The following is a 17462-nucleotide window of genomic DNA, read 5'->3' as shown; positions in this document are numbered from 1 at the left end:
TAGCTATGTTAGAGCCCTTCAGTAGATATATCAGAGTCTCCTGATACATATATCAGAGCCCTCGGATCAATATATCAGAACCCTCAGGTAGATATATCAAAGCCCTCAGATCGATATTTCAGAGCCCTTGGATCGATATTTCAGAGCCCTTGGATCGATATATCAGAGTCCTTGGATCGATATATCAGAGTCATCTGATACGTATATCAGAGCCCTCAGGTAGATATATCAGAGCCCTGAGATAGATATATTAGAGCTCTCGGATCCATATATCAGAGTCATCGGATACGTATATCAGAGCCCTCAGGTAGATATATCAGAGCCCTGAGATAGATATATTAGAGCTCTCGGATCCATATATCAGAGTCATCGGATACGTCTATCAGAGCCCTCAGATAGATCTATCGGAGCCCTTGGAACGATATATCAGAGCCCTGGGATCGATATATCAGAACCCTCAGGTAGATATATAGGAGACCTCAGATCGATACATCAAAGCCATTGGATCGATATATCAGATAGATATATCAGAGCCCTCAGATAGATATATCAGAGCCCTCAGATCAATATATCAGAGTCTTCGGATAAGTATATCAGAGCCCTCAGATAGATATATCAGAGCCCTTGGATCGATATATCAGAGCCCTCAGATCGATATATCTGAACCCTCAGGTACATATATCAGAGCCCTCTGTTCAATATATCAGAGCCCTTGGATCGATATATCAGAGCCCTCAGATAGATATGTCAGAGTTTGTAGATAAATATGTGTGAGTCCAAGGTTAGATGTATCAGAGCCCTGCATCGATATAACAGAGCCAAAGGTATACATAGCTCCTCTCTGAGGCGGAGATATCAGAGGTCTCAGATAGATATATCAGAGCCCAGGGTTGATGTATCAGAGCCCTCATGCAGATATAACAGAGCCCTTAGATATTTCAGAGTCCTTGGATAGATATATCGGAGCCCTCGGATAGATATATCACAGCTCTCAGATAGATATATCAGAGCCCTCAGATAGATATATCAGAGCCCAGGGTACATGTATCAGAGCCATTGGATCGATATATCAAAGCCATTGAATCAATATATCGGATATATATATCAGAGCCTTTGGATCAATATATCAGAGTCTTCGGATAAGTATATCAGAGCCCTCAGATAGATATATGAGAGCCCAGGGTTGATGTATCAGAGCCCTCATGCAGATATAACAGAGCCCTTAGATATATCGGAGTCCTTCGATAGATATGTCGGAGCCCTCGGATAGATATATCAGAGCCCTGGATAGATATATCAGAGCCCTCAGATAGATTTATCAGAGTCTTCAGATAGATGTATTGGAGCCCTTGGAACGATATATCAGAGCCCTCGGATCAATATATCAGAGTCATTGGATACGTATATCAGAGCCCTCAGGTAGATATATCAGAGCCCTGAGATAGATATATTACAACTCTCGGATCGATATATCAGAGTCATCGGGTACGTATATCAGAGCCCTCAGATAGATATTTCAGAGCCCTTGGATCAATATATCAGAGCCCTCGGATCGATATATCAGAGTCATCTGATACGTATATCAGAGCCCTCAGGTAGATCAATCAGAGCCCTGAGATAGATATATTAGAGCTCTCGGATCGATATATCAGAGTCCTCAGATAGATGTATCAGAGCCCTTGGAACGATATATCAGAGCCCTCGGATCAATATATCAGAACCCTCAGGTAGATATATCAGAGCCCTGGGTAGATATATCAGAGCCCTGAATAGATATATCAGAGCCCTGGATAGATACATCAGAGCCCTGAATAGATATATTAGAGCCCTGGGTAGATACATCAGAGCCCTGGGTAGATACATCAGAGCCCTGGGTAGAGTATCAGAGCCCTGGGTAGATATATCAGAGCCCTGAATAGATATATCAGAGCCCTGGGTAGATACATCAGAGCCCTGGGTAGAGTATCAGAGCCCTGGGTAGATATATCAGAGCCCTGAATAGATATATCAGAGCCCTGGGTAGATATATCAGAGCCCTGGGTAGATACATCAGAGCCCTGGGTAGAGTATCAGAGCCCTGGGTAGATATATCAGAGCCCTGAATAGATATATCAGAGCCCTGGGTAGATATATCAGAGCCCTGAATAGATATATCAGAGCCCTGGGTAGATACATCAGAGCCCTGGGTAGATATATCAGAGCCCTGGGTAGATATATCAGAGCCCTGGGTAGATACATCAGAGCCCTGAATAGATATATCAGAGCCCTGGATAGATACATCAGAGCCCTGAATAGATATATCAGAGCCCTGGGTAGATACATCAGAGCCCTGGGTAGATACATCAGAGCCCTGAATAGATATATCAGAGCCCTGGGTAGATACATCAGAGCCCTGGGTAGAGTATCAGAGCCCTGGGTAGATACATCAGAGCCCTGGGTAGATATATCAGAGCCCTGGGTAGATATATCAGAGCCCTGGGTAGATACATCAGAGCCCTGAATAGATATATCAGAGCCCTGGATAGATACATCAGAGCCCTGAATAGATATATCAGAGCCCTGGGTAGATACATCAGAGCCCTGGGTAGAGTATCAGAGCCCTGGGTAGATACATCAGAGCCCTGAATAGATATATCAGAGCCCTGGGTAGATACACCAGAGCCCTGGGTAGAGTATCAGAGCCCTGGGTAGATATATCAGAGCCCTGGGTAGAGTATCAGAGCCCTGGGTAGATACATCAGAGCCCTGAATAGATATATCAGAGCCCTGGGTAGATACATCAGAGCCCTGGGTAGAGTATCAGAGCCCTGGGTAGATACATCAGAGCCCTGGGTAGATATATCAGAGCCCTGGGTAGATATATCAGAGCCCTGGGTAGATACATCAGAGCCCTGAATAGATATATCAGAGCCCTGGATAGATACATCAGAGCCCTGAATAGATATATCAGAGCCCTGGGTAGATACATCAGAGCCCTGGGTAGAGTATCAGAGCCCTGGGTAGATACATCAGAGCCCTGAATAGATATATCAGAGCCCTGGGTAGATACACCAGAGCCCTGGGTAGAGTATCAGAGCCCTGGGTAGATATATCAGAGCCCTGAATAGATATATCAGAGCCCTGGGTAGATATATCAGAGCCCTGAATAGATATATCAGAGCCCTGGGTAGATACATCAGAGCCCTGGGTAGATACATCAGAGCCCTGGGTAGAGTATCAGAGCCCTGGGTAGATACATCAGAGCCCTGGGTAGATACATCAGAGCCCTGGGTAGATATATCAGAGCCCTGGGTAGATATATCAGAGCCCTGGGTAGATACATCAGAGCCCTAGGTAGATATATCAGAACCCTGGGTACATATATCAGAGCCCTGGGTAGATATATCAGAGCCCTGGGTAGATACATCAGACCCCTGGGTAGATATATCAGAGCCCTTAGATAGATATGTTAGAGCCCTGGGTAGATATATCAGAGCCCTGGATAGATATATCAGAGCCCTGGGTAGATACATCAGAGCCATGGGTAGATATATAAGAGCCCTGAGATAGATATGTTAGAGCCCTGGGTAGATATATCAGAGTCCTGAATAGATATATCAGAGCCCTGGGTAGATACATCAGAGCCCTGGGTAGATATATCAGAGCCCTCAGATAGATATATCAGAGCCCTGGGTAGATACATCAGAGCCCTGGGTAGATATATCAGAGCCCTGAGATAGATAAGTTAGAGCCCTGGGTAGATATATCAGAGCCCTGAATAGATATATCAGAGCCCTGGGTAGATACATCAGAGCCCTGGGTAGATATATCAGAGCCCTGAGATAGATATGTTAGAGCCCTGGGTAGATACATCAGAGCCCTGGGTAGATATATCAGAGCCCTGAGATAGATATATCAGAGCCCTGGGTAGATATATTAGAGCCCTCAGTTAGATACATCAGAGCCCTGGGTAGATATATCAGAGCAGAGGGTAGATATATTGAAGCACTCATAGTTCTTCAGAGCCCTCAGTTAGATATATCTGAGCCCTGGGTAGATATGTTAGAGCTCCCAGATAGATATATCAAAGCCCTGGTAAGTGATATCACCCATATTCATATTGTAGGTTTACTTCTGTTTCTCTTCTCTTTCTCCCGTCTTCCTCTTCCCACCTCTATTTCCTGCCAGTAGATTCCTACTGGTCCCCTTGATCTCAGATACCAGAGAGGAGTGGTCGGTGTGCTTGCCAGCAGGTTATGACTCTACTGCGTTCCTAATGATGGTGGTAAACCAGTACTACAACATTTTGGTCCTCCAAACAACCTTAGTTTGTTAACAGCAGACAACTGAAACTATTAACCCACATGGGAAACATCTTTTACAGCGCAGTTATAACCACACAATGCCTTTACCACGCATGCCTTTTTGGTGCTTTTACACTGCATACCTTTACCATGCATGGTAAGTCTCTGTAAGGTAAGTATGTGTGTGTGTATATGTCTATGTATTGATAGTACCTATGGCGGTTACCACTAGCTGGTTATAGTTAGGCCTGCTTTTGCATAGCAAGAGCATTTTTTGGTTTGCTAATAACTTTGGCCCAGTTGAACAAATCATTATCGAACCATTATAATGCTTTTCAAATATAAGTTCATCCACCTCTGGTCCTTCCGCAAATTAGCGGGGTGATTTGTTAAGTGCAGGCCAAGAAAAACAGGGGGTTCCAAAATGCGGAATTCCTATGCATTTGCCATAGATTTCTTTAAAACAGACCACAGAAAAACTCTGAAAGGAATTACATCAAATTTGGCAAGAAGCAAGATCTTGGTCTTCGGTGCTGTTTGTGATTTGGTGTAAATCCGTAGAGTAGTTTTGGAGACATGTAGGGTAAAAATTATTGTATATTTTGGCAGTTGGGTCCGCGAGTGTCTCAAGAGACTCTCACAGGAGCATCAATTTAAAAATAGAGTATTCCTATTAACCCAGGGAGCTTTATTTCCCTTTTGCCATTTTGCTCCCATGGGAGTCAGACTCCGGTGAGTGCTGATTGGCTGCCAGAAACATGAGAAATAAGTTGCTGGCAGCTATTACAGGACTCTGGGACATAGTCGCCTGTTCTGAAAAGAAAATAAAGAAATAGTTTAAGGGTATATGGTAGGTATACCCTGACCCTGTGGGCCACGTGAGGGAAACAAGAGGGACCCCCTGGTGGCCATAAAAAAAAAACATAATCAGCAAAAAATTTGCAATCCTGCAAGACTCTTGCAGGATGAAAAAAAAATGGTGGCTGGGCTTCATTTAATTATCTTATGCCCGGCGGGGCCTACCCTTGGGACAGATTTCATAAAGGGGTGGGGGCATCATGGCCCAACTCCCTGTGCCTCTAAAGTCTCCAGGGAGCCCACCTCCTGATGTTACTTTCTATGGGGAGGGGGTTATGTAGCATCCCTCTCCAAAACCTCAAGAAGCCCCGGGGAGCCCATCCCCAGGGATTAAATGTAATAAAATAGGACAGGATAATGAGGACCTCCCTCCCAGAGCCTGAAAAGTCCCCGGGGGCCGATTACTTGAAGGGGGGGAAGCTGTGTGGCCCACCTTCTGAGCCATTAATGGCCCGGCAACCCCATACCCTGAGACCGGCTCAGATGCTAAGTTCCGGGGAACCCACTCCCAAGGCATAGTGGTTTTCCTGCCCACACTGGAGTGGGCAGGGAACTGTGTTTGCTCTTGCTTTGCAGGAGCATTTTCAAATCTCCGCCAAGTGGGAGCAAACACCAAGTCCGCTCTTAGCTGGCGGGAGCTTCAAAAATGCTCCTGCCAAATGGAAGCAAACGTCAGATCTGTTTCCCTGCTTGCAGTGATGCAGGCAGGGAAACAGATCAAAATATTACTCCCACCCACAAGGAGCAGCACTAGGAGCTGCGGCCTGCAGGTGGGAGAAATTCTGGCTCCTGCTGGATCCGGAGAACTGGCTGGGGCCACGGGGGCCTTGGGGCTCCCCCAATATTCCCCAACAACAGTATGGTGGGTGTCTAGGTGGGGGTTGTATTTACGTATGGTAATTAATTATTACTTTACGTAAAAAGGATCCTAGAAACTCACTGAAAAAGTTCAAGGTTAACGTAATGCTATAGTTAGGTGAGATTAAAATACATTTTTTTGTTTGTTTTTTAACCATAGAAATTCAGTGAAAAAACTCAAAGGTTAAATTAACGTTATAGTTAGGTGAATTCAGGAGTGACAACATTAATGATTTGAAGTAAAAAAAAAAGCACACAAATTCACCAGTTATAGTTAGCAGTGCTAACTATACCGTGTGTCCTGCCATGCATTGCTTATAAACCCACTTATGACATCACTCATGACATGTTCTATGACATCATTTATGATACCACTCATGACATCTGAAAATTACATCATTGATGACATCACTAATGACATCCTCCAATGAGTGTGCTTCTTTGTTGTATAGTTTACATAGTTGCAAGCAACTACTATAATATTTGGCCCTGGGGTATGGGGTTCCCATGGCTTTTGGAGGTTCATAGGAGGCTGAAGTTGCACCGTCTTCCTTCCCCTTTTTTGATTTTGGCCCGATGTAGGCTCCCCGACACCTACTACTGAATGTGGCTCTGACACCATTTTCTTTTCCGATCTCGCAGGATTGCAGTATTTTTTGCTAATATTTCTTTTTGTTGGGCCCCAGGGGGAGTCCCTCTGGGTCCCCTCCGTGGTGATTAGGGGGTCAGGGTATTTCTCCCCTACCTCCTTATATTATTTTAACTTCAAGACAGGCTGCCAGCAACATTTTTCTCATGTTGCTGGCAGCCAATCAGAGTGCTGACTCCCGCAGGAGTCTGACTGCAACAGGAGCAAGATGGCCCAAGGGATATAAAGCTTCTCGGGCCAATCAGAACACACTATTTTTAAATTGGCACTACCACAAACAGCTCTCGAGACCCTTGTGGACCCAACTGTCTAAATGTACAAATATTTTTCATTCTTATTTTCTCAAAAACTACTGAACGGATTTACTCCAAATGACAAGGAGCACCATCATCGGAGTATGATGCAGCTTCCGGCCACATTTGGTGTCATTCCGTTCCGCAGTTTTTGCTGAACTCTATCTTAAAGAAGTCTATGGAAAATGCATACAGGTTTTGCGTTTTGGGAGCCCCTTTTTTTCTCAGCCCCCGCTTGACAGACCACCTCACAACATTAAATGCATAAACTAGTAAAAAAAAAAGGTATACAACTGTTACAACGAAGTTTTTACCACGCACTACCATTACAACGCAGGCATTACCACGCATACCATTACAACGCATTGCGCTGGGAGGCGCTCTAGGATAGGGAATAAGTATAATTTTATATCCAACACCTTCCCTAGTGTCCACGGGGACTGGAGTTGGAATAAAATATTATACTTACCACTATCCAGCACCTCTAAGCGCTATGCGTTGTAACGAAATGCGTTGTAAATACCGCGTTGTAATGGTATGCGTGGTAAAAGTATTCATTGTAACGTCATACATCCAAAAAAAAGCACCTTTTTGGAAAGTTTTGTGGAGATTGGTCAAACTGGGATTGAGGTATTATCAACACAATAAAAAACTTTTCCTACGGAACAGCGGACCCTAGTATAACTACATAGGGGCAATCTTGTTTACATTATTTATACTTTCCTGTGTGGCAAAGGCAGATGTGTGGTAAATTAAATGCATGCATTGTAAAAATTGTGTAGTAAAGGCATGCGTGGTAATAGCATGTGTTGTAACATTGTACAACCGCTTCCATGTCTTCTTTACGGTCAATGGCCATTGCCCTGAGACCTTCACTAACACAAGGGAGTTTTATTGAAAGGCAGCCAAAGCGTGTCCAAGAGCCGACAACAACTGAAATACGGCCTCACCAGCCATTGCGCCCGACCTGCAAAGGACAATACCTTCAACGGTGTTGAAGAATGTTGTGTTAAGCAGCCCATGACGATGCCCTCAAGGCTGCGGGTAACTTGCATCAGCCTCTCAGCGTACAACTACTCCACAGCTAAGAGTAGAACCGGCCACCACCGATAGGCTGCCTCTGAGGATTCATCTGAGACTGCTGGTGACACTTACCCAAGAGTGTTACTGGTAATGGCCACAAGTTTGTTTATGGAATACAGAATGGACTGAGCCAAAGGAGCCTCTTCCTGTTGCAGTTCAGGGCCACAGTTTAGACCTCTGATTCATTTTAACAATCTATTCCTGTGAAATTTAGAACAAGACACCCAGGTATCCTTGTGCAACAAAGAGGCAGGACAGTTCCACCCATCCACCCATGTTTACCCCCTTCCTTGTGACCAGGAGATGGGTTGGAACATCTTTGCAATGATGGCTCATGCATGGAAGGGTACCACATACTGAAGCTTTGAGGCTGGGCCATCCCATGCAGAATAACAATGTGTTGGTGTCTTCGAAAGCAGGTTTAGCGTTAGAACTTCCCTAGACCTCACACATTAAGATGGAATATACCTTTCTTGTCCTTCTTCTCTTCCTCCTCTCCTCCAGCCCCAAGAAGAGTAAAGATGATGCCGGTCTGCGAATTCACCCCCACGGCCGTGACGACCATCCTTCCGGAGCCTTCCATGACATGGGTACCTGGAAAAAGCAAGACAGAGAGGTAGGACATGCTGTCATGAGTCCAGGTGATAAGTGTGCCAACTTTGGCCATAGATGAATTGGTGGAAGAGAGCATGGGGAGTTTTCTCAGAGTTGTGCCATCATAAGGCGGCTAGGATAGGCCAGCAATAGTCCTACTGACTATTCAGCGACCATCGGGGTCCATCGAGCTCCCTGTGGACATAAGACGCTCCCCGATCCTGAAGACATTCAGGAAGGACCTCAAGATCTGGCTCTTCGACTGATCCGGAGCTCCCCCCCCCCCCCCCCCCCCCAGCGCCTTGAGACCCTCACAGGTGAGTAGTGCGCTTTATAAGCCCCCTGGTTGATTGATTGACTGACAGCTGTCTACCTCTAAGATGCACTTCTCACACAAGTCTTGACTCGACACCCTGGCCGGTGTATCTTACTTGAAGTTCACATCACACTTTATTGCACCTCTGGGAGAACAGCTACTCCAGGACTGAGGTCCCCGGACCAGGCTGGACTCCATGAAGAGATTGGGAGCTCCCTGGAGGAAGGCAGGCTCTGGCCTGGGAGCCCTGCCGGTGCCCCGGGGGGACGGAAGCTCATTACAGGACAAGCCGGAGTGCTGTAGATGCTGAGGTGTTAGAACGGGCCAGGGGTTTATCACCCAGGGCAGGGGCAGATGGCTAGGTCTTGCAGTTACCCCTCCAGCCCCCCAGTGGTCTGAGTCGGGGACATTGGGATGACCCCTGGAACCCTGCTCTCACTCTCTGGCCACTGCTGATGAAGTTGGGGTTCTGAAGAAGCCACTGAAAGCTGCTCCTTGAGAGGAAAGACTTTGTAAGTTTCTGCTGCTAGGGCGAGTCCTGCGACAGCAGACGCCTTCTCAGGTGTGGGCAGAAGGTTGTCAATATCCCACAGGGGTGCACTATTTGCAGGGGGAAGGGTTGCACCACCCAAAGGCAAGACATGAATCCCCTGATTCAGAGTCCATGGTAACTGGGTGGTACTGGGGCATCCTCTGAATGCTGCTGGAACCTGGAGACACAAACAGTGGTTCTTCCTCCACTACAAACTCATTGATGGTCGCCAGCGCACTGTTTGCTTCCCTCTTGGTTTGAACCTTAGTTTCCAAATCAGAGAATTATTTTCTACCACCTATTTTTACCTCTGGCCAGATGAGGGCCGCTCGATGAACTTCTACGGCCCTCACCCTGCAGAGACCCACTGAAGCAAACAAACCATACACAGAGAGGCCCCTGTGTGCCCAGAAGAGCTCTTGTGTGCCCAGAGAAGGCTCTGTGTCCACAATGGAAAAACACTGTGTACTCAGATAAGCTTCTGTGTGCAAACATGATCCCATGGCCGCACAGTGGAGCCCCTGTGTGCCAAGAGGTGGCTCACTATGCCCGGTTGAGACTCTGCATGGTCAAAGGATCCCCTGTGTGCCGAGAGAAGGCTCGGTGTGCCCAGAGGAAAGACCGTGTGCCCAGAGTAACCCATGTGTGCCCAGATAAGCTTCTGTGTGCACACAGGAGCCCATGGCCGCACAGAGGAGCCCCTGGGTGCCAGGAGGTGGCTCAGTATGCCCGGAGGAGACTGTGTGGGCAAGGACCCCCTGTGTGCCCACAGGAGGCCCGGTGTCGCCTAAGGAGACTCTCTGTGCCCACATGAACTCTTTTAAGCCCAGGCAAGGATCCCCTGTGTGCCCAAAGGAGGCCCTGTGCCCCATAAAGAGAGCTTGTGTGCCCGATGAGCCCTTGTGTGGCCATGGAAGACTCTTATGTGTACAGAGGAGCCGCTGTCTGCCCAGAGGAGCTCTTGTCTGCCCAGAGAAGGGTCTGTGTGCCCAGACGAAAGACCGTGTGCCCAGAGTAACCCATGAGTGCCCAGATAAGCTTCTGTGTGCACACAGGAGCCCATGGCTGCACACAGGAGCCCAGTGTACCCAGATAAGTCCCTGTCTGCCCAGAGGAGCCTTGTGGGCCTAGAGAAGCCCATGCGTGCCCTCAGGAGCCCTAACCTGCACACAGAAGACTCGTTGTGCCCAAATGAGCTCCTGTGTTCACCGTTGAGCCCTCAGCTGCTCATAGGAGCCCGCGAGTGCAGACAGAAGTTGCTATATTCAGAGAGGCCTCCATGTGTCCTGGAGGTCCTCATGCGTCCGAAGAGCCCCTGTATGGCCAGAAGACAACGTTTTTGCTCGGAAAAGTCCAATTTGTGCTCCTTTGTGTCCCATAGAGGCCCTATGCTCAAATGAGAAGTCCCTATGTGCAGAGAGGAGCAGGCATGTGTGCTGCAGAGCAGTGTGCCCTCAGGGGCCTCTGTGTGCCCTCAGGAGCCTCTGTGTGCCCTCAGGAGCCTCTGTGTGCCCGCAGGAGCCTCTGTGTGCCCCCAGGAGCCTCTGTGTGCCCTCAGGGGCCTCTGTGTGCCCTCGGGGGCCTCTGTGTGCCCTCGGGAGCCCCTGTGTGCCCTCAGGAGCCTCTGTGTGCCCCCAGGAGCCTTTGTGTGCCCCCAGGAGCCTCTGTGTGCCCTCAGGAGCCTCTGTGTGCCCCCAGGAGCCTTTGTGTGCCCGCAGGAGCCTCTGTGTGCCCCCAGGAGCCTTTGTGTGCCCGCAGGAGCCTCTGTGTGCCCCCTGGAGCCTTTGTGTGCCCTCAGGAGCCTTTGTGTGCCCCCAGGAGCCTTTGTGTGCCCGCAGGAGCCTCTGTGTGCCCCCAGGAGCCTTTTTGTGCCCTCAGGAGCCTTTGTGTGCCCTCAGGAGCCTCTGTGTGCCCTCAGGAGCATCTGTGTGCCCACAGGGGCCTCTGTGTGCCCTCAGGAGCTTCTGTGTGCCCACAGGAGCTTCTGTGTGCCCTCAGGAGCCTGTGTGCCCACAGGGGCCTCTGTGTGCCCTCAGGAGCCTCTGTGTGCCCCCAGGAGCCTCTGTGTGCTGTGCGGAGCCACTTTGTGGCCAGTGGAGTCACTCTCTGCACAGAGAATAATAATACCCAGTTTCCCCTATAAAGGAGCCCTGTGAACAGAGAGAAGTCCCTTTGTGAACAGGAAAGTCTACATTTCCCCTGCATAACCCAGTGTGCAATGAAGACACCCTGTGTGCCCAGAGAAGCCACTCTCTGCACAGAAAAGACCCTGTGTGTCCAGAAGAGCCCCTGTGTACAGAGAAAAGTCCCAGTGTGCATGGAGAAGCATGTATCCTGCAGAGCCCAGTGTGCCATGCACAGAGGGTGTGTGCCCAGAGAAGCATGTATCCTGCAGAGCCCAGTGTGCCATGCACAGACCGTGTGTGCCCAGAGAAGCATTTATCCTGCCGAGCCCAGTGTGCCATGCACAGAGGGTGTGTGCCCAGAGAAGCATTTATCCTGCAGAGCCCAGTGTGCCATGCACAGAGGGTGTGTGCCCAGAGAAGCATTTATCCTGCAGAGCCCAGTGTGCCATGCACAGACCGTGTGTGCCCAGAGAAGCATGTATCCTGCAGAGCCCAGTGTGCCATGCACAGACGGTGTGTGCCCAGAGAAGCATGTATCCTGCAGAGCCCAGTGTGCCATGCACAGACCGTGTGTGCCCAGAGAAGCATGTATCCTGCAGAGCCCAGTGTGCCATGCACAGAGGGTGTGTGCCCAGAGAAGCATTTATCCTGCAGAGCCCAGTGTGCCATGCACAGACGGTGTGTGCCCAGAGAAGCATGTATCCTGCAGAGCCCAGTGTGCCATGCAGACCGTGTGTGCCCAGAGAAGCATGTATCCTGCAGAGCCCAGTGTGCCATGCACAGACCGTGTGTGCCCAGAGAAGCATGTATCCTGCAGAGCCCAGTGTGCCATGCACAAACCGTGTGTGCCAGAGAAGCATTTATCCTGCAGAGCCCAGTGTGCCATGCACAGACCGTGTGTGCCCAGAGAAGCATGTATCCTGCAGAGCCCAGTGTGCCATGCACAGACCGTGTGTGCCCAGAGAAGCATTTATCCTGCCGAGCCCAGTGTGCCATGCACAGAGGGTGTGTGCCCAGAGAAGCATTTATCCTGCAGAGCCCAGTGTGCCATGCACGGACGGTGTGTGCCCAGAGAAGCATTTATCCTGCCGAGCCCAGTGTGCCATGCACAGACCGTGTGTGCCCAGAGAAGCATGTATCCTGCAGAGCCCAGTGTGCCATGCACAGAGGGTGTGTGCCCGGGGAAGCATTTATCCTGCAGAGCCCAGTGTGCCATGCACAGAGGGTGTGTGCCCAGAGAAGCATTTATCCTGCCGAGCCCAGTGTGCCATGCACAGACCGTGTGTGCCCAGAGAAGCATGTATCCTGCCGAGCCCAGTGTGCCATGCACAGACCGTGTGTGCCCAGAGAAGCATGTATCCTGCCGAGCCCAGTGTGCCATGCACAGACCGTGTGTGCCCAGAGAAGCATGTATCCTGCAGAGCCCAGTGTGCCATGCACAGACCGTGTGTGCCCAGAGAAGCATGTATCCTGCAGAGCCCAGTGTGCCATGCACAGAGGGTGTGTGCCCGGGGAAGCATTTATCCTGCAGAGCCCAGTGTGCCATGCACAGAGGGTGTGTGCCCAGAGAAGCATTTATCCTGCCGAGCCCAGTGTGCCATGCACAGACCGTGTGTGCCCAGAGAAGCATGTATCCTGCCGAGCCCAGGGTGCCATGCACAGACCGTGTGTGCCCAGAGAAGCATGTATCCTGCCGAGCCCAGTGTGCCATGCACAGACCGTGTGTGCCCAGAGAAGCATGTATCCTGCAGAGCCCAGTGTGCCATGCACAGACCGTGTGTGCCCAGAGAAGCATGTATCCTGCAGAGCCCAGTGTGCCATGCACAGAGGGTGTGTGCCCAGAGAAGCATGTATCCTGCAGAGCCCAGTGTGCCATGCACAGACCGTGTGTGCCCAGAGAAGCATGTATCCTGCAGAGCCCAGTGTGCCATGCACGGACGGTGTGTGCCCAGAGAAGCATTTATCCTGCAGAGCCCAGTGTGCCATGCACAGACGGTGTGTGCCCAGAGAAGCATGTATCCTGCAGAGCCCAGTGTGCCATGCACAGACCGTGTGTGCCCAGAGAAGCATGTATCCTGCAGAGCCCAGTGTGCCATGCACAGACCGTGTGTGCCCAGAGAAGCATGTATCCTGCAGAGCCCAGTGTGCCATGCACAGAGGGTGTGTGCCCAGAGAAGCATTTATCCTGCAGAGCCCAGTGTGCCATGCACAGAGGGTGTGTGCCCAGAGAAGCATTTATCCTGCAGAGCCCAGTGTGCCATGCACAGACGGTGTGTGCCCAGAGAAGCATGTATCCTGCAGAGCCCAGTGTGCCATGCACAGAGGGTGTGTGCCCAGAGAAGCATTTATCCTGCCGAGCCCAGTGTGCCATGCACAGAGGGTGTGTGCCCAGAGAAGCATGTATCCTGCAGAGCCCAGTGTGCCATGCACAGACCGTGTGTTCCCAGAGAAGCCACTCTCTGCCCAGAAAAGACACAGTGTGCCCAATAAAGGAGCCCCTGTGTACAGAGAGAATTCCCTGTGTGCACAGAGAGGCATCTCTCCTGCAGAGCCCAGTGTGCCATGAAGAGACCTTGTGTGCTCAGAGAAGCCACCCTCTGTGCAGAATGTGGGCTGCCCGAGTTCAACGAAGGGACCTCCTAAGAGGGCGGCCCCCTTAGTGCCACAGGATGGCACACGGGACAGCCCAGCATCGCAAGACCCCTTTGGGGTCCCGCTCGTCATTTACGGTCCAGGTGGGGGAAGGGGAGAGGTATAAGTTCCTACCCCGCCCACCTAGCGGCCTTCTTTGTTGGCATTTGCAGGGATGCAGAAGGGTCCCAGCAGATCCACCAAAGGGACTGCAGCAAAGCATGTGACACAAACTCTTGTAGTCCGACACCATTACTGGTGTAAGTATCAAGGGTTACGGGTGGATAGCAGGGACCGGGAATCTGGGACCAGTTGAAGGTTCAGCAAGCAGGGTAGGCTGCGTAAGTTGTCACTTCACGATAGGGTGCAGTGTCTTATAATGGGCATTATACACTTATTCCATCAAACCTGTTTTGACCCCATTACTATGTTCACCAGGGAGCAATCAAAAAGAACTTTGAAATTGTCTGGTCAATGTGGTGAAGTAATGCACCCTAGAAGAAGACCACGAAGACCACACGGTGCAAATTAGCAACCAGTGGGGGACAGGTGAACTTTTGTGGTCTGAAATCACCCTCCCCCCCCCAGGCTCCCATGGCATGGAGCTCGGTCGGGGGAGGCGATGGAGCCTGCGGACAGGAGGGTCATCTGCGCGAGGCATAAATTCACTGAGCAGAGGGGATTTGGCTTCATTAGACATGGGTTGCTACACACCAAATCCACAGGGTGCTTCAAGGACGATGGGGTACATATGTCCAGAATAGGCATGGATCTGTTCTTGCTGGATCTGGGAGAGGCCCTAGAAATAGCCGGATGTATATAGGAATGCCGGCCTTCACCACCCAGGGCTGTGGCGGAGTTCCAGGGAGATCCAGAGGCGGAAAGGTACTCTGGGGTACCCTCTTCAGGAGCAAAAAGGGTCCTGAGGCCTGATATCCCAGGAAGTCTTCGCGGCGGACCCTGAGGTGCGATGGCACCCCGTCTGTCCTGCGGGCGGTTGGAAAATTGTATGACCGGGGGTCGCTTGAATGCTCCGCCCCTCGTAGGTGGGCGGGGGGGCCTGAGTAAGGAGGTGGACCAACGGTTCATCGGAAGAGGGAGGGGCTATCCCCTCACCACAACCACTAAGCATCGATTGGCTAAGGCCACGATCCAAGTTGGCCCATCAGGTGGTAGGACGCGAGGGGCGGCTTGCCTTTGGATCGCCTGTAAGATAACCCACCATGTTGGCATATTTGGTATGCTAATAAACCTGCAGCAATTTTCTCCACCAATAAGGTGTCTTGTCTGCTTATTTATGTAACCTGCATGTTACTGTGTGAGGGCTGGCGAGTGTGGCCGATATTGGCACTAACCCTGTGTGCCCAGAGAAGACACTCCCTGCACAGGACAGACCCTGTGTGTCCAGAGGAGCCCCTGTCTACAGAGAGAAGTCCCTGTGTGCCCAGAGGACCCGAACTCAGCACGGTAAAGAGCATGTGCACCCGTATGAGCCCCTGTGTGGATACATGAGTCACAGACAAGGATCCATGGGCTCAGGGGAGACTCCTTGTTCACAGGGGACCCCCGTGCCCAAGCCCCCCCCACACACACACACACACAGAAGTGAACTCCCTGCATTTTTGAGAACCAGGAAGTGGCGAGGAGCTGGCAGTGCCGGCGCGTGGGCGTGTGAATAATGAGGGGGTATTTTTATACTTGTTCCGTGTCAGCCCCATACTCTGAGGGGAAGAAAAACTGGGTCAAAGCCCCGGGGACACCGGACCGGCTTTGTTGCTGGTGGTAGAACTGCTCATTGGCCAATGGGATGCTGAGCTCTAACGAAGGGGCCCCCAGAAGGGCCCCGTGGCCCCCCATGTACTGCCCCAGTTCTGGGATGGAAGCACAGCAATCCCAGTGCACCTCACTCGTACCCTGATGCACCCCCCGCTGTTCCAGTACTGGGACCCAAGCACAGCTCTCCCAGTGCACCTCACTCGTACCCTCTGCACCCCCTGCTGTTCCAGTACAGGGGCCCAAGCACAGCTCTCCCAGTGCACCTCACTCGTACCCTGCAGCACCCCCTGCTGTTCCAGTACTGGGACCCACGCACAGCTCTCCCAGTGCACCTCACTTGTATGTTGCAGTACCCCTGATGTTCCAGTACAGGGGCCCCAGCACAGCTCTCCCAGTGCCCCTCACTCGTATCCTCTGCATCCCCTTCTGTTCCAGTACTGGGACCCAAGAACAGCTCTCCCAGTGCACCTCACTCGTACCCTGCTGCACCCCCTTCTGTTCCAGTACAGGGGCCCCAGCACAGCTCTCCCAGTGCACCTCGCTCGTACCCTCTGCACCCCCTGCTGTTCCAGTACTGGGACCCAAGCACAGCTCTCCCAGTTCACCTCGCTCGTACCCTCTGCACCCCCTGCTGTTCCAGTACTGGGACCCAAGCACAGCTCTCCCAGTGCACCTCACTCGTACCCTCTGCACCCCGGCTGTTCCAGTCCTGGGACCCAAGCACAGCTCTCCCAGTGCACCTCACTCGTACCCTCTGCACCCCGGCTGTTCCAGTACTGGGACCCAAGCACAGCTCTCCCAGTGCACCTCACTCGTACCCTCTGCACCCCGGCTGTTCCAGTACAGGGGTCCAAGCACAGCTCTCCCAGTGCACCTCCCTCGTACCCTGCAGCACCCCCGGCTGGTCCAGTACAGGGACCCAAGCACAGCTCTCCCAGTGCCCCTCACTCGTACCCTGCAGCACCCCCTGCTGTTCCAGTACTGGGACCCACGCACAGCTCTCCCAGTGCACCTCACTCGTATGCTGCAGTACCCGCGCTGTTCCAGTACAGGGGCCCAAGCACAGCTCTCCCAGTGCACCTCACTCGTACCCTGTGGCACCGCCTGCTGTTCAAGTACAGGGGCCCCAGCACAGCTCTCCCAGTGCACCTCACTCGTACCCTCTGCACCCCCGGCTGTTCTATTACTGAGACCCAAGCACAGCTCTCCCAGTGCACCTCACTCGTACCCTGCAGCACCCCCTGCTGTTCTAGTACTGGGACCCACGCACAGCTCTCCCAGTGCACCTCACTTGTGCCCTCTGCACCCCGGCTGTTCTAGTACTGGGACCCAATCACAGCTCTCCCAGTGCACTTCACTCGTACCCTGCTATACCCCCTGCTGTTCCAGTACTGGGGCCCAAGCACAGCTCTCCCAGTGCACCTCACTCGTACCCTGCTGCACCCCCGCTGTTCCAGTACTGG

At 51.4% G+C, this 17462-nt stretch overlaps 1 protein-coding gene across 7 annotated transcripts in view; it reads right to left on the bottom strand.

Annotated features, from left to right (window-relative positions):
* ATP2B3 (ATPase plasma membrane Ca2+ transporting 3) overlaps positions 1 to 17462 on the bottom strand; it is a 348827-nt gene that overhangs the window by 168681 nt on the left and 162684 nt on the right. For all 7 annotated transcript variants that reach the window (XM_086940211.1, XM_086940208.1, XM_086940205.1 and 4 more), the window contains exon 6: positions 8493 to 8618. In XM_086940211.1, the coding sequence (XP_086796337.1) occupies positions 8493 to 8618 (126 nt within the window). The remainder of the gene's footprint in view (positions 1 to 8492; positions 8619 to 17462) is intronic.

This window comes from Lissotriton vulgaris, chromosome 10 (assembly GCF_964263255.1).
Source record: "Lissotriton vulgaris chromosome 10, aLisVul1.2, whole genome shotgun sequence".
Classification (NCBI taxonomy): domain Eukaryota; kingdom Metazoa; phylum Chordata; class Amphibia; order Caudata; family Salamandridae; genus Lissotriton; species Lissotriton vulgaris.
The sequence above is the reverse complement of the archived record's forward strand: the minus strand, read 5'-3'. Positions and strand labels throughout refer to the sequence as shown.